This window comes from Mastacembelus armatus, chromosome 9 (genome assembly GCF_900324485.2).
Source record: "Mastacembelus armatus chromosome 9, fMasArm1.2, whole genome shotgun sequence".
Classification (NCBI taxonomy): Eukaryota; Metazoa; Chordata; class Actinopteri; order Synbranchiformes; family Mastacembelidae; genus Mastacembelus; species Mastacembelus armatus.
The window spans coordinates 583,333-601,715 of NC_046641.1; the positions used below are offsets into that span (position 1 = coordinate 583,333).

General features: G+C 40.3%; 1 protein-coding gene across 3 annotated transcripts in view; it reads right to left on the reverse strand.

Annotated features, from left to right (window-relative positions):
• top3b (DNA topoisomerase III beta) overlaps positions 1–16,397 on the reverse strand; it is a 53,987-nt gene extending 37,590 nt beyond the window's left edge. For all 3 annotated transcript variants that reach the window (XM_026321618.1, XM_026321617.1, XM_026321619.2), the window contains exons 1-2: positions 16,125–16,397; positions 11,695–11,826 (exon numbers count right to left, since the gene is read on the reverse strand). In XM_026321618.1, coding sequence (XP_026177403.1) covers positions 11,695–11,826; positions 16,125–16,194 — 202 coding nt within the window. In that variant the 5' untranslated portion in view covers positions 16,195–16,397. The remainder of the gene's footprint in view (positions 1–11,694; positions 11,827–16,124) is intronic.
• Positions 16,398–18,383: the final 1,986 nt, after the last annotated feature.

Sequence of the window (18,383 nt, forward strand, 5' to 3'; positions counted from 1 at the left end):
ACACCGCTAATGCTGCAGCCTTTACCATCACAGAAACTAGTTTACTACCAGGGCTTGAGCAAATTCCAAAATCTCTCTGGGCAGCCCATAAATATGATGTAGGCCTTGTAAAAATGCAGAGCCTCTGATAGTGCATCCAAAATACCCTTTAAAACAGGAAGCCATTGATGGTATAAAGCCTGTGTTCAATTCTTTATTAAAAGCTGGCTTAATAATTCCATGTGAGAATTCTCCAGTGTACACTCCCATTTTTCCAGTTAAAAACATAAGAGACAGGTCAATCAAATGAATGGTGCTTTGTGCAAGATTTAGAGGCAGTGAATGCAGCCATCATCCCCTCGAGCGCCAGAAGTAAGTAATACTCACACCATCTTGTCTCTGGTACCACCAAATTCGACTCATTTTTCAGAAGTAAATTTGGCCAATACTTTCTTTTCTGTCCCTGCCAGTACTGGTTTGCCTTTTCATTTGAAGGAAAGATTTACACCTGGACCAGATGTCCCTGAGGTTTCTGTGAAAGTCAGAGTTACTTTCATCAGACTCTCAGTAGAACCCTTCAAGGCCTTTATTTATCTGCCAGCTCAGCATTGCTACAGTACGTAGATGATTTGTAGTCCATCTGAAGAACAATACAGTGCACCTGCTAAAACATCTTGCAGAAAATGGCCATAAGGTCAGTCTTTCCAAACTGCAGTCACAAGTACAACAAAAGGTGACATATCTGGGTCACATCATCACCCCAGAAGGAAAGACACTGTCACAAAAAAAAGAATTGCTGCAATTCAAAATGTTCCTAAGCCAATTACAAAAAAACAAATGATGGGTTTTCTTGGCATTACATCATTTTGCTTCCCTGTCACTATGGTGCATGGTAAACAACTCTCTGTGCGTGACAAAATCATGTGGACTCCTGAAGGAGAAAAGACCTTTCTTGATCAAAAGGCAGCACTCACTGTAGCTCCCACACTGGGTCTGCCTAACCCTAACCGTAGGATTATGGTTATGCCAACCTCACGGCGGAAAACTACGACCTGTTCCTTATTTCTTGTCAAAGCTGGATCCAGTAGCAACAGGCCTTCCTCTCTGCAGCAGAGAAAGTCGTTCTAGCATCATGTGATTTTGTTGGCTATTCTGATCTGACATTGATGGTTCCACATGCTGTTGCACACTTACTGCACACACAGAAAACTGCACACTTGTCAACACAGCGCTGGTTAAGATATCACACTATTCTGCTTGAAACTCCTAACATCACTGTCAAAAGGTGGCTAAACCCTGCAACTCTTCTTCCCACAGAAAATGATGGAGAGGCTCATAACTGCAATGAGGTGTTGGAAACCATCTGAACTCACAGACCTGATCTTGCAGACACACCAATCTTGAATGCAGGGATGGAATTATTGGTTGATGGCTCTGCTTCAATTTAATTCAATTCAATTCAATTTTATTTGTATAGCGCCAAATCACAATACAAATCATCTCAAGGCACTTTACAAAAACTAAAACTAAAAACCCAACAATTCCCTTATGAGCAAGCACTTGGCGACAGTGGAGAGGAAAAACTCCCTTTAATGGAAGAAAAAACCTCCAGCAGAACTGGGCTCAGTTTGGGCGGCCATCTGCCTCGACTGGTTGGGGTGAGTGGATAGAGCAGAGAGAAAAGAACAGCAACAATAAACAACAAATAGACACTGCAGATTGATGGGACCAGTAACTGCACATCAGCGATATACAGCTCCAGGACCAGGGACACCTGCAGAAGGTACAGAGAGAACAGAGAGAGAGGGAGAGAGCACAAACTAGAGAAAACACAAGGTTAGTGACATTCAGTGATGGAATATACATGTCAAGGGGGAGGAGAGGAAGAGAGGGGAAGGAAAGGGAGTGTTAGGGTTAGGGTAGGGGAGCTCAGTGCACCGATGGTCCTTGGGCAGTCTAGGCCTATAGCAGCATAACTAAGGGATGGTTCAGGGTTGCCTGAAGCCAGCCCTAACTATATGCTTTGTCAAAGAGGAAGGTTTTAAGTCTAGCCTTAAAAGTACAGAGAGTGTCTGCCTCCTGAACCCAGGCTGGGAGCTGGTTCCACAGGAGAGGAGCTTGATAACTAAAGGCTCTGCCTCCCAGTCTGCTTCTGGAAACTCTGGGAACCACAAGTAGACCTGCACTCTGAGAGCGAAGTGGTCTATTGGGATAATATGGTACTATGAGGTCTTTAAGGTATGAAGGAGCTTGATTATGAAGGGATTTGTATGTGAGAAGGATTTTAAATTCTATTCTATATTTTACAGGGAGTCAATGAAGAGAAGCCAATATAGGAGAAATATGATCCCTCTTGCTAGTTCCTGTCAGGACTCTGGCTGCGGCATTCTGGATTAATTGGAGGCTTTTTATGGAGATATTGGGACAGCCAGATAGTAATGAGTTACAGTAATCTAGCCTTGAGGTAACAAATGCATGGACTAGTTTTTCTGCATCATTTTGAGACAGGATGTTCCTAATTTTGGAACTGTTGCGCAGGTGAAAGAATGCAGTTCTAGAGATTTGTTTTATGTGCGAGTTAAAGGACATGTCCTGGTCAAAAATAACTCCAAGGTTTTTTACAGTAGTGCTAGAGGCCAGGGTTATGCCATCTAGAGTAGCCATAATTTTAGAAAAGTTATTTCTGAGATTTTTTGGCCCAAATATAATGACTTCTGTTTTCTCTGAGTTTAAAAGTAAAAAGTTACTGGTCATCCAGGTCTTTATGTCAGTTAGACAGGCTTGAAGTCTGGTTAACTGGTTTGTGTTAACAGGTTTAATAGATAGATATAATTGAGTGTCATCTGCATAGCAGTGGTAATTAATAGAGTGCTTCCTAATGACATATCCTAAAGGAAGCATGTACAGGGTGAACAGAATCGGTCCTAGCACGGAGCCTTGTCGAACTCCATAACTAACTTTTGTTCGTGTGGAAGGTTCATCATGGACATGAACAAACTGGAATCTGTCCGATAAATAGGATTGGAACCATTTTAACGCTTTTCCTCTGATACCAGTCACATGCTCCAGTCTCTGTAATAAGATGTTGTGGTCAATGGTGTCGAATGCAGCACTAAGGTCTAGGAGGACAAGTATTGAAACAAGTCCATTATCTGAGGCTAAGAGAAGATCGTTGGTAACTTTTAACAGTGCTGTTTCTGTCCTATGATGTGCTCTAAATCCTGATTGAAAATCTTCAAATAGTTCATTCCTGTGTAAGTGGTCTGATAGCTGCTTAGCAACAGCTTTTTCTAGGATTTTAGAAATAAATGGCAGGTTGGATATTGGTCTATAATTAGCCAAGACTCCTGGATCAAGACTAGGCTTTTTGAGTAAAGGTTTGATTACTGCAGTCTTAAAGGCCTGTGGTACATAGCCTGATACTAGAGATAAATTTACCAAGTCTAATAAAGATGAGTTCATTAATGGCAGGGTGTCTTTAACCCTCTGGGGTCTGAGGGGGTTTTTGGGGCCTGGACAAATTTTGACATGTCCTGATATTTGTGCTTTTTTCAGTGTTTTTTAAACATATTAATGTCTAAAGTCTAATAACACTGTAATCAGCACAAAACTTGGCTACAATAATATGTGAGCAGCAAGTTTATACATTATTGTGTTTTTCAGAAAAAAGTGTTTATGCATGGTTAATGAAAAACTACAATTTTTTACTCACTGAAATAAGACCATAAAACACAAACAGAACATTGGTTCACAAGACTTTGGAGACCTGCATGTTGTAGGCTAAAGTGTTTACTTCAGAGTGCTGTGAATGTCATCTTGTTCACACATTCACAGTAAACAATTACACTGATTTTTTTTTTTACACTTTTTGTCCAGAAAGGCCATATGCAAGAGGGTGTGTCTGAGGATGAATAGTCATGTGATTTACCTGAGAACACAAAAGACGCACTGAACGACCAGACAAAGACGCGCATAATGAGCCTTTCAGTCAATGTAGATGGGACGGATTAGTGCAGCACAATACAAAACAATGAGGAGCCAAACGATCCTCATTTGAGTTAAAATCAGTGTTTTTACTCTGAGGACAAGCTAAACTATTTGTCTCTGTGTGGAATGTAAGGAGCGCCGCTTCACGTGCGTAACGCGCCATTCATCCAAACGCGCCGAAAAAGTGAGTAAATTCTATGATGAAGTTTGATATTTTGTGTCATTTCTCGGGGGTGTGCACATATTTACCTGGTTCACCTGAGATTATTTACATGTGAACAGTGGACAGAGTACAAGGCGGGACCGCATTACCTGTAATGAGGTGAGACAGGAAAAAACTGACTTCTCCTTACGTTCATACGGATTAAATCAAAAGTGATGATTTGTTTTTGACTTGAATTGTTTCACTCAAAAGAAAACATTTCAAGCTTTCTAGCCATATAATTCTTATTTTTATGAGCCAAGTATTCGCTGAGATTCTGGTTGTTTTATTTACGCGTCTGTGAAGAGAAATGGCAGAGACAGAAAAGTCCGAGAGCGCACCCTGTCGGCTTTCTTTATTTAAAAAAAGCACAACGTTTTGTTGTTTATTATGATGGTATACCACTAAAACTAGACCCTTTACAGATTTGAATGATATACTTCTTTCATCTGTACGATCAGAATTGACGGAGTAATTTCAGTTTGTTTCGGCCTTATCAGAAAAAGATGCGTCAAAACGCGCCGGCGCGTGCGTCGACCCCAGAGGGTTAAGCAGTCTAGTCGGGATGGGGTCTAAGAGACACGTTGATGATTTCGATGAAGCAACTACTGATGTAAATTCAGAGAGATCTATGGGAGAGAAGCAGTCTAAAAATAACTGAGGTCCTACAGATGATTCAAGAGCTACTGTAGTAGAAGATTCATTTATTGCAGGTACAGGAAGCATCTGCTGAATTTTTATCTCTAATAGTTGTGATTTTATTTGTAAAGAAACAAATTCATCACTGCTGAGAGCAAAGGGAACACTGGGCTCAACAGAGCTGTGACTTGTTGTCAGCCTGGCTACAGTGCTGAAAAGAAACCTGGGATTGTTCTTATTTTCCTCTATTAGTGATGAATAGTATGCAGTTCTGGCTTTACGGAGAGCTTTTTTATATGTTAGTAGACTGCTTCCCGTGATGTCACAACAGAAAAAAATCAAGTAGGGTTTACAGTTGTCACAAAACTGTGTGTGATTTCTAGTGGCAAATTACCTTCTCATCTGTTTCCACAGGCTGCTGAACACATTGATCTTACCGAAGCCTGTAAATTGGCCAAAGATACTCTAAAAGAAACTCTAAACATTTACACTGACTCACGTTATGCTTTTGGTGTTGTCACTGATTATGGTTGTCTGTGGAGACAGAGGGGCTTACTCACATCAGCTGAAACACCCATTGCACATCATGCTCTTGTTGCAGCTCTGTTAGATGTCATCCTGTTGCTTAAACAAATCTCAATTATGAAATGTGAAGCTCACAGTAACAGAAAAGATCCCATTTCTACAGGAAAACTAAGCAGCAGACGCCACTGCAAAAGCTGCAGCCACGACGGGTCAGATGTTTCACCTCACTCAACTTTCTCTTCACAGGAACTCAACATACAGGCTGACTTGTCAACCATGCAGTCACTAGCAAGTATATCAGAAAAAAAATTTGTGGAGAAACTCTGGAGCAAAATTACAAAAAAGGATATGGTTTGGCCCAGACAACAAACCTTGTTTACCTAAAGCTTATTTCCATGTCTATGCAAAGCTTGCTCATGGTAAAGATCAAACACATAAGAAGGAGGGATGTGCACATACAGTATGTTAATACCCACTGGTACGCCAGGGATTTTTCAACATATGCAGCTGAGTACCGCAGAAGATGTATAATCTGTGCAGCACTCTGGTGCCATTAAAATGGCATTGCAAAGCCATCCAAGGGGGATGGCCCTTTTCAACATTGGATGATTGATTTCATTGAACTTCAACATGCCAAAATAAGAAATACTGCTTGACTATGGTCTGCATGTTCAGCAAGTGGGTAGAGGTTTTTCTTTCTTCCAAACAGGATGCATCCACAGTGTCAAAAGCCCTGATCAGAGACATCATTGTATGGTGGGGTATTCCAAAGAAGGTCAGCAGTGACAATGGTCCTGGGTTTGCCAACAAAGTGTTGAAAGATTTGTCGTACTACTTTGGGTTTCATTCCAAATACCATTGCTCTTATCATCCACAGAATGCAGGTGCAATAGAACGACAGAATAAATTAACAAAATACTGTGAAGAAACAGGTGTGACATGGCTCCAAGCACTACCACTGGTGCTATATTACATGCGCACAAGAACAAAAAATGCACATGGGCTAAGTCCTTTTGAAATCATTTTTGGGAAAGCTCCTAGTGTAGGACTTAGTCCAAACAAACAAGCTCTAATGAGTGGAAGTCATGAAGACGCGATGTGCAAAGCTTTCAGCCTCTCTTTCAGCCCTTCATCCACAAGTGAAAGCAGCTCTGTCTAGCCCTGCAGATACCACACCTCATGATCTCAAACCAGGTGACCATGTGCTAATCAAGGACCACTGAGGGAAACACTGGAAGCAGAGACGATACACTGGACCACATCAGTTGCTGCTGACTTCGAATACAGCAGTAAAGGTGGAGGGACGTGCTTCTTGGATTCACGCCAGTCACTGTAAGAGGATTCCAACACCGGACAACAACCCCCACCCAGATGTACCCCGATCGGATGAGGAAATGGCTGCCGTGGAAGACGATCACAAAGGCACAAAGGCACAAAGAGTCAAATTTGTCACCTGAATTGTTCACCTCGGTGAGGGGGGAGAAGTGCTGATTGGGCAGGGTCCACACTTCAAGCCCCAATAAACATCAAGACAGGTGAATACAGCAATGTGACAAAGGCGATATGTGGTGCCCAACAATAGAGAATCATGCACAACTAGTGCATCCTCTCTTTTCATTGTAATTTTGACAATCACGTGAATGAGTTACAAATGATGGCAAGATCAGCAGATCACACAGTAGTTCACCACCAATATGGGACTGAGAAGGCGTGTGACTGAATCTGAACATTTGCTCAACAGGAGCTGAGAAGATGTTCCGACTACATTGACACCAGTACTTGGAGCTAGTTTGATGCTATGTTTGGAAAATGGAAAGCTTTTCTTTCTTTCTTTCTTTCCCTTTCCCTCTCTCTCTCTCTCTCTCCCTCCCTCAAGCTGTCTATTGCTGATGTGCAGTTACTGGCCCAACCAACCTGCAGTGTCTATTTGTTGTTTATTGTTGATGTTCTTTTCTCTCTCCTCTAGCCACTCACCCCAACCGGTTGAGGCGGATGGCCACCCAAACTGAGCCCGGTTCTGCTGGAGGTTTTTTTCTTCCGTTAAAGCGAGTTTTCCTCTCCACTGTCACCAAGCGCTTGTTCATAAAGGATTTGTTGGGTTTTCTCTTTGGTTCTTGTAAAGTGCCTTGAGATTATTGAAATGCGATTTGGCACGATACAAATATTACTGAATTCAACAAAGACTTTTGACACGGCTTTGTATTCATTAGGAAGCAGCCGAAAAGTCATAGACACGATAGTTATATTACGTTTGCCACCCTGTCGGCATGATTTACATGTGAGTGACTGATGTGTAAATTAATGCTGTTCAACTGATATAAAAGCTGACCATTTTCTGTGTTCGTGGTCAATCTGTATTGACCCGTTCTGCAGACCATATGCTCTGTTGTGACTCTGCTGTTTTGCCTATTAAACTTGCCATCCTATAACCTGAGAATTGCCTCCAAGTGCTTTTTGCTACGACAGTGAGATCAACAATCAGTACAATATACCAACAGCTGATTTAGTCTTCTAAATCTACATAGCTAACCAGTCTCATATCACAGAGGCTGCCATGTTACACTGCCATGTTTCTACAGTAGCCCAGAACGGACAAACAAACAATGGCTCTACACAAGAAATCACATTTTGTTTTAAAAGTGACAACTACTATATCCTCTCTCACACCTGGAAACTTTTCGTGAGGTCTGAGTGGTGCTCAGAAGGTTTGATTCTGCAATCTTGTCACTAGATGCTACTAAATCACATTTTAAGTAGTTTTACTGATTTGTGAAATCTGGCTGTCATAGCTAAAAACTATGTGTGTTGTCTGCCACACATCCCTCAAAAAGTTGCCAATGGTCGTTACCATTGCGGGTGCGATCAGGTCCTTCACTCAATCGCTGAAAACATCTTCAGCACCATCAACATTTGTCATAAGACAGGGCCAGTGAACAGAACACCATTCCTTTTGTCACAGAGGCTGAAAGGAAAGACAAGATCGGAATCCAACAGTGCTACCCTTTACTGCTGACTGGAGGTTGGAGGCAGATCTAGGCAAGCAGCTGCAGTTCCCACTTGACATCACAGAGACAGTGTTGTGGCCAGAGCAAACTCATCGAAGCGGGTCTTCATGATCGAGCTCACTGTGCCATGGGAGGAACAGATGGAGAATGCCCATGAGCAGAAGAAGGATAAATATGAGGAGTTCAAGACAAGCTGCCAGAGTAAAAGGCTGGTGAGCCAAGTTTTGGCCTGTGGAGGTCAGGTGCCACGGCTTTGCAGGCCAGTCACCCAGCAAAGCCTATACCGCACTTGGCCTAGTGCGAGAAAGGAGAAGGAGAGCCATTTTTACTACCACAAACACAACAAAGAGAGCATCAAGATGGCTCTGGTTAAAAAGAGAGAGAGAGAGATCCATGGATCCATGAAACAGATCCTATGGTTTGCTTTGGCCTAGTCGCCGATGTATGATGTTTGAAAGGCCTGAAACAGCCGATGACCTCAGGTAACATCACTGATGATGTGCCGTAGCATAGAATTCATTAACAATGTATTTGTTAGAGAAAAAATAATTGAAGGAAGAAACACATTGGAAAAGGTAGCAGAGCACAAGCACTAAATCTGTTGAGATTTAGTGATGATCAAGTTTTCCAACAGTGGAAAGTGTGAGGAGCTGCAATAGGCTGTCGAAGATGTCGCTGACAGATTGCTGCCAGAACCTGTGGCTCGCTGGTCTAAGTGAAAAGCTGTAAGAAATATCATCTTTGAAAATTTTGGGGTTACATTGGATGTAACACAGCAGCAACAAGTTCATTAAGCCACACAATAATACTTGAAGGGGGTTGGCCTCTCAGACTGATTAACAGTTTTCTAGAACCAGAACAAATGCTGGCTGCCACAAGGGGAAAATATAGAAATGAGGATGTAATGTGTAAACAGCTTTTTTTTCCCCTAGCATGCCTATGACGATAATAGAGAAGAGCAGAAACTCCACTACTGTCAGGAGGAGGCTGTATGATCTAGATGCACTGACAGGTTGTCTGAATGCCAACACTCGCTCCAAACTTCATTTCAGCTGCATACTTTATTACCTGCACTTTGAAGTATAGGCTAGCTCTTTCTTTTGGTTGGCATTTTCACTTGTTACACCAGGAGTTAAAGTTTTTGCGTGAACGTTTTTACTTTGAGTCAAGAGAGCCAAGAGCGTCATCAAGCACTCGCGATTACTCGACAAAATGACTGTAAATATACACATATAAGTTGCTTTGTTGTATAAGATGCAGGACAAGCCAGAGTAAAAAAAAAAAGTATGATTTATAGAAAACATGGTAAATGAACTTTTGTCCCTTTGATCTTACCATCCAGCCATGTAATGTTCTCCTCCCCATTCTGTTATTATTTTATAATGTTTGAGCAGACGCTGTTTAATCTTCCCCCACCGCGATGTTGGTGCAGTTGTTTAACATTACTTAACATGGATGAATGAATTTCGTAATGTACGTCAGCTTGTTGTTATTCCTAGCCTACGTTCTTCATGAGCTAATTTAGACAATAATTAATTACAAATGCAACTTTTGTTTTTTTCTATTCAATAAAGATGTTTTTGTTAAAAGCTATTTATACTCTGGTGCGATATATATGATGTGGAAAAAATGATATATCATACTGACGCAGATTTAACCTTCTTTCATAAAATACATGAATTAGTGGGAGACATACTTGCTGGGCACACAATTATCGCGAGACTTTTGAATCAGGTTTTAGACAGGGTTCTTGACTAAACAACCTTCTCAAATAATATATCAAAAGGCAGACATATACCAAAAGAACTGCTCGAACTTGCTCACTTTCAACCACAAAACAACATCCCTGCACAGAATACCCCCCGCCCCTCCCCCCAGCGACCTGTTATTGACACCACCCCTGGACAGCGTGAGGCAATCACTCAGCAGGATCAATGCACGCAAAGCTCCAGGCCCTAACAATATATCTGGTTGTGTGCTGAGACTGTGCAGAAGAACTCACAGGTGTGTTCACAGATTCACATCTTCAACATCTCACTGAGTCAGGCTGTGGTCCCCTCATGCTTCAAAGCCACCACCATCATTCTGGTCCAACCACTCAACCGATGATGTCATCCCCACCTCCTTCTGTTCAATCTTCTACTTCGAACATTATGCGCTTCAATAGTTTTTACCTCCGTTTGTATGGTGTGGTGAGTTAGCTCAGGATTAAGATGTGGAAATGATGAATGAGGTATTCAATACCTAGAAGAGTATTTTGTTCAATCCCAGATAAGCTGTGACTTAAAGTTGTATGCCTTTGTAGATAGAGTAGATAGTAGATAGATATGAGACGAAGTTTAAGTTCCAATCACTGAGGCATTGTGTTCTTGAAATTGCACCAATTTTTTTTCTCAGAATTCTCAACTAATTTGAAGTGTTTTGTAAAGAGCATTATTTGTGATGTGTTCAGAATGTGCTTGTACTATTTTGGACTAAAGTAAAACAAAGGAAACAAATCTGAAGTTGTCGTTATTTTTAAGTTATTATGCCATGATTTTACCAGTCCGGCCCACTTGGGAATAGATTTTCCTCCATATGGTCCCTGACCTAAAATGAGTTTGACACCCCTGTGCTAGAGGATCCTGTATTAATAGTATCTGAAAGCTTGTCAAACCAAAAGGGGTAGAAATATACATTCAATGCTTACACTCATAAATCTCACTTTATAATATTCTTTTTGGATGAAGGGTCTGTGGCTAAGGTCTTTACATGGTAAGACCTGTCATTAACAGATCAGCGCTATACAAATACAATGTAATTGAAATGAACTGAATTAAATAAAGTTTACAAATGGAGCTACATATGGTAAAGAAAATAAACTGCAGAACTTCTTTATGTCTTAGTAATAATGAATAGAACTGACACAGAAAGGCTTATGACTGTCTTCCGGTTATGAAGCGCATGCAGGATGACAAGTATAGTGTCCTAGCTTAAAGGGTAATCTAGGGGTGAAAGAGACACTGTCTCACTGGTTCAAAGGTTCAAGCCTCTTTTAATTCTGACCAGGTGTGTTCAGAGGTATGGTTTTAATAGTGTTGTCACAGTGCCCTAGACCTGTCCATCACTGCAGCAAGGCGATCCAAATCAGTCCAAATAAAAAAGTGGAAAAATAGGTTTATGTTGTTTTATACTACACAGGCCCCAAAACAATAATCCAATTATATTGCATATATATATATCTTCTGTTCTGTAAGAAATGCAAGCTATTATTTATTTACTGTCTGTAATTTATATATGAGTCTTTCAGTTATTTTCTCCTGTATATATGTGAAAGATGTAGACCAAAACGTAAAACATTTTAAGTATGACACCCACCAATAAAATCCAGAGTCATCACATGTCCACAAACAGAAGTCATCTTAAAGCGTACAGTTTGTCCCTGAAAGATGCCAGTGTATTCATGAACCGAGCATACTCCGTTAAGCCCCTTGCGACTGGTACAGCTTCCTAAAGACCAAAGAGAACAGATGAGGCAGTAATCAGTAATACAGTAGTAGAAGGAGTAGTAATAGTAATACAGTTATTTATCAACCACTGACCACAAAGCTTGAAAACATTTCAATGTCTGTTTGTACATATAATTAAATACAAATACAACCGTTAGCCCTTTATGTCTTAGGCTGCATGTAGAGGAGTCAAATGTACTATACAAGTAAATATAATGTTATAACTAAGGTTTTTGTTTGTGTTTATTCAGTAACTTATGTATGAGGGTATTTCTGTTTTATACATGAACATTTTGTCTTGTTTGTTTTTATTTACATGTGAAAAACTTCACAAAGAATGATGATGGAGGTCAGAATGGTGACGAGTGAGGCCGGAACATGACATCTCTGATTGGGGTGGGGATTAAATATCCTCTCTGAATAATATGATTCTCTCAAGGCCAAATGCTAATGGAAGCTCATGGACACAGACTATTATAATGGGAACTAGAGACACACACAGACACACACACACGCCATACTCCAGCCTCTGTGACATAGACAACCCAATCACCAATACTTCTAATCACATACAAAAAATGGTAGCAATCTAGACAAGAACTGGGCATATAAATATAGGCAGGACCAGATAAAAGAGGCAGATCAAAACCACAGCACTCCATCAAAAACCAGAAGCTTCATTACACCAACGTGCTGTTATAAATTTCAATCATGGAACAGCTCCAGGTAAGAAGCCTCTTCACGCTGGTGGTGATGATTACTAAAGAGCATTTTTGACAGATGCGTCACCTCCAGCTTGTCTCTATAGTAGACTAGTTAGGATTTTAAAGGACAGGTGTGCATTTTTCCAGATCTACCTTAATGTAAGCTTATACATCTGTATGCACATATAAATTGTTATTGGTATTCTTTCTGTCCATGCTGGCTGTGAGATCCATTCATAGGACAAGAAGTTCACGATACAATTCATCTCTGGGGATTATGAATGTCTGTGCCTACTTTTAAGGTCATCCATTCAATAGGTAGCTATTTCAGATATTTCAGTCTGAACTGAATTGACCCAAATGCCATGCTGGGAGAATGGGAAAACATCACAAATAATATGCTCAAACAATCATACTTGCAGTAAAATAAAAGTGATCAAACTTTATAAACAGAAATGATTATATTCCTTCTCTACATATTTTTGTCCAGCATTGATTTATAACAAAGCACACAAAACTGAATATTTTGTGTAATAAAATTAAGATCTTGTGCACACAAGATATGGACGTATGAACAAAATAATATATGTATGGTTTTACTGACAATAATAGTTATTCCCCATGTCCAGCTGCAGCGCGTCTTTCTGCTGTGCCTGCTCACCCTCCATCAGTGTCTGGCTGTCCCACTGGCCAGCCAGTGCGTTGATGAATCCTTCTGTACGTACAGCCTGCAGGACTATTACAGCCAGCTGGTCAACCTGCCCAGCCACATTAACGAGCGCAGCATTGCAAGCTGGAGCTACATGTGAGTATGTGTTTAGTTCTCAAAGGGTCAGTCCATTTATTTATTTGCCAGTTGACAGAAAATTATCTGAAACTGGCTTATTCCATATTCTAAAATGTGTCAACTGACTGTGTTTTTGCTGTCTAGGTTGCTTCAAATTTAGAGTATTTGATTTTGTGCGATTAGTCAGACGAGATGTGACAACCAGAACTCAAAACATCCAACTGACTATTTTCACAAGTTTTAAACTTTCCTTCTTTTTCAAGTTAATATGCATTGAATTCACTGGGTCCAGCTTCTCATGTTAAGATTTACTTTGCTTTCTATCATCTTATAATGAATGTGTTCTGGTTTTAGACTTCTAGCTGGACCAAACATTAGAAAACATGAAACTGTATTGTATAATGGGAAGTGATACCAAACATTCATCTGTAAAACTGAGGACATAATCACCAGGTGGTAACGGATAATGACAAAGCATTAGCAGGATTCATTCTTGACAGTGGATTAAACAGCTGACAAACAGGGTGCAATAGGAAAGAAAAATAAAGAAATAATACTTATTTCAGGTGTTGCAACCAGTAATATTTACATATTAAATTTAGTTAAGCCTCTGCCCAAATTCCTATATAAATAGAGGATATGTATTTTCAGTCAACTTGCTACTTACCAACTAATATTTAGCAATAGCATGGCTCACATCCCGGGGTTAGGGATGCACCGAATATTCGGCCACCGAAAATTTTCGGGCCGAAAATGGCCCAAAGGTGCATTTTCGGTTTTCGGCCGAAAGACTTTTATCACCGAAACATTACGGCCGAAATGTTGTGATGACGCAAACAGAAACCGCGACCTGCACGTGCTTGTCTGAAGCAACATGTCTGCGGTCTGGACGTATTTCAGTGTATCTGAGAAACACCCACGGACAGCGATTTGCAAAACATGTAATGCCGAAATTTCAAGAGGGGGTGCATCTGCAAAGACTTTCTCCACGTCGGGTTTAATTTATCACCTGAAATCCAAACATTCCGATCGCTACTTCACTGCATTGTTGCAATGTGCTAAATAAATATTTGCATAATTTGTAATTGATTTATTCTTTGAAACTTTAATATTAATTTATGCAATTGCAATGCCTTGATTTTAGTAAAGTTAGTACACAGCCATAGCCATAAATGCAATGGTACTAATAATTGGCATAATTTCTTTCGGTGTTTCGGTGCATCCCTACCCGGGGTTATTGTGTCTTCCAGTCGGGCTACCAAAATTTATTTCCACCCTGCCCATCGGACTATCAGATAGCCGTCGGGCTTTCAGACTTTGCGATGTATCTCCACCCCGCCCGTCAGGCTATCAGATAGCCTGTTGGGTTACCAGATTTTGCAAGCCCTGAATAGACTTGTTTTTTCACAGCTATATCATGCTGAAGATTGTGATATACACATACACATTTGGCATAAGAGAAGCTAGATCTTCCAGATCAAAGCACCCAAAAAACACATACATACACAGTGCAAGCACAATCTAAAAACATGCACTGTCACACTTTCATCAAACTAAAATATGACTAATGATTTTATCTCCCCTTTCTGTAACTTGCAACACATCATATTCAACATAGATTTTGTGTGTGCATAGACAAAAACTGAAATAATGTGTGTCTTTGTGCTTTTCTCTTTTTTATGGAGTCTTTAATCATAGCTAAGATTTCATAAGCATCACAATAATATTCAAGTTAAGTGTGATACCTAAAGAGATCCCTTTGCATTACTGAAATCACCTGCTAACCAGATGATTATTTCATGCATGAGTTAATTTCTTTAAACAAGGGAAGTGCTGCTGTTATGCAGTATACACAACTGCTTCCATGCAACATTACTGTCACTCACAACATACACAAAGGACCAATCTTTCCCTGCTCAACATGTCCTTATCAGAGAGAACATCGATTTGAACCGAGTGCCTCAGGTCATCCATGAGGCCAGCTGCCACACCAGCCATTCCTGCCGGGGACTTGACAATACTTTTGGCCTCGAAACCATCCCTGTGTCCCTGAGGATGCCTGTCCTCAAGAAAAACCCCAGCTGCTTCCCCACGGCCAGCTACTCTCTGGAGTTTGAACTCATCACTATAGCCTGTATATGTGCCATCTCCAGGCACAGCTGAACGGGAGGGACTAACTGCTTAGGACCTTGGTGAAGATCGATACCATGTTTAATCAGACAGAGCATGAGGTAAAGACGGTGGTTTCTGAGAAATAGTATGTTTCATTCACTGTTACTGTTTTCAGTGGACAATGAAAATGTCATAATTCAATGTGTACCTACTAAAACAGCTTACATCCAGCTTATCAAAGAAATTAAAGATCTTACAGCGACTGGTATCATTGAATCCATCCATAACCTTTTCCTGAATTACTTGGTAGTCACTTCAGTCTGTATAGCTTTTCACATAACAATAAAAATGTCTGGTTACCCCACAACATACTGAACAGCTCAATATAAACTGTTAAATAAAGCCAAACTCAGCGTTACTTGCATTTTGTTAAATATCCTCCTGTTTAAATCAACACTCGCATAGTATTATGTTTTCTGCATCGGCTCCCATGCATCAGGAACCATGTGACTCTCACTTCTACAGCTGCACCTGTTCTAAGTCGTTTGCTGCTTAACTAAGTTAGCTACTGCCTGAGCCTTGTCGTTACTACACAGCTCAACATATCACCATTACTTTGGGTTGCTTTGGCGTGGTCTGAATCATTCATATGTGGCACAACTTTGTTGCACTGCTATGAGCCGTAATGTCACTCACCTTTAGACAGGATTTTGGCAATCGACTGAGCCAGCGATGGCTTCTCTGCAACCATCAAAACAGCTCTCATGCTGAATCAATTGCTAAAGGTTCTTCCAGCTCACTAAGACAGCTCACGTAAAGTGGACCGTATCGCTGTTTTCTTATGTCAAACACTATACAGAAAAGCACAAATTCAAACTGTAGCTGTCTGCTAACCGGTTTCGTCAAAAAACAGCCATGACCGATGACACACAATACACTTCCGATGTATGAGTTCAATAACGTCTTCTTCTTCTGCTGCTGCAGCTGCCGATTCTTCTTCTTTTGATTTATTGGCGGATCGCAATCAGCTTTCAGGTGCATACCGCCACCTACTGTACGCAAGTATGTAGCACCATGCTATTTACCCCCTTTAAATCCAATCAATCTTGTATTATATAGGAAACTTAAAAAGTGCCTTCCTGGCCACTTTCAGATTCAGAAAACTCCAGGAAAAGCAATTCAATCTTTTTTTTAGATGTTTTACAGTCAATCCAGGTACCAAGATATCCACAGCCTGAACATTGGCTTCATTGTAACACCATGTAGTGTTGCATCTGAAATCAATAATCATGTCTTTTGTTTTAGAAACACTGAGGTCAATGTGGTTTTCATCACACTGTTTCAGGGCACTCTACTCCTCACTCACCTAATTCCCCTGGGTGTGGTTGGTTTCTTCACTGGTTTGAGACGAGTGGTCCCTATTGGTCCCACCCCCCTTTGTAGCCAGACTTCACCACAGGTTAGTTGGAGTTTAGAGTGAGTCCCTGCTGGTTTGACAGAATTACTCAGACAGTACTTTTACCTCTTTACAGTGTGTTAAATGAATCCAGGAAGGTCTTTCAACAATTCTCACAACCATGAGTATAGACTGCAGTACTTGGTAAGGTCCTTCCCAGCACAGAGAAAACCAATACTTCCTCTTGATCATTTTTACAAAGACCCAGTCTCCTGGATTCACTCTAGACTCAGGTTCAGGCTCAGGACCCTCCTGTTGTGCATTAATACAACATTGACAACATTTTTATTAGTCAACATTTTTGCCATATAATCAGCAATGGTCTCAGTCATGTGAGCATCCTCCTTAATGAATGGTTTTAACTCAGGAAGATGATAACACTGCAGTAAGATGTTTAATTACCTGGTTTACAAAATATGTGTCATTATTACAATAGATTTTCTCTGGAATTCCAAACCTGGGAATAATAGTAGTTGTCAGTGTTTTAGCTACTGTTAGTGCATCAGGATGCTTTGCTGGAAACACTTCAATCCATTTAGTTAATGCATCAATGATCACTAAACAGTATTTCTTTCCCTCACAGTTATTTAGTTCAATCAAATCCATGCAAATGTGTTGAAAAGAATATTCAGGTAGTGGAAACTTTCCACTATTTCTTGTCACAATCTGTCCCTGTGGATTGTTTTTCCACATATTTCACATTGTTAATTTTTGTAGTAGTTTGTAAAACCATATGTTGTAAACACTATGTTTACCAATCTACCATCCCTCCTGCTGACGTATGCACATTAGCATGTGTCAGTACAGCTTCATATCTAAATAAACTTTAGGTAACACTACTTTTCATCTTTACATAATCTACACTCTTTTCTCTTTGTTTTTGTTGTTACCCATGAGTCTTTTCATTTCTAAGCTACACTGTTCTGCATGTCTTTAAGTATCTGCTCATCAGGATGTTCAACTGTAGCTTGTAAAGGCAGTGGTTTCTGTGCTACTGATTTAGCAACTTTGTCAGCTTTACAATTACAGAAAGAAATATTTAGTCCTCACATTTGTGTCGAACTTACAATTAGCAACCTCTTTAGGCAGCTGCACAGCATCTAACAGCTGTAAAATAAAGTCTTTGTATGTGATGGTCTTACCAGATGATGTGATCATTCCTCTGTTCTTCCACTGCTGAGCAAACACATGTACAGTTGAAAATCCATAATTGCTATCAGTGTAGATATTAACTACTTCTCCTTTTCCTAATATAGAAGGTTCTGTTAAGGTAATACATCTCACTGCCTGCAATGATAAATGAGATGGTAGTGATTCAGCTTTAAAACATCTTTAAGGGTTACAACAGTATCTCCTGTAGAATTAGATCAGTCTGGTTTCTTTTTTTTTTTTTTTTTGCAAGATCCATCTACAAACATTGTCATTTCAGCATCTTTATAAGGTGTGTCAGTTTGGTCAACCCTGGGCAACACTCTATTCTCAGTTTCAGCAATACAATC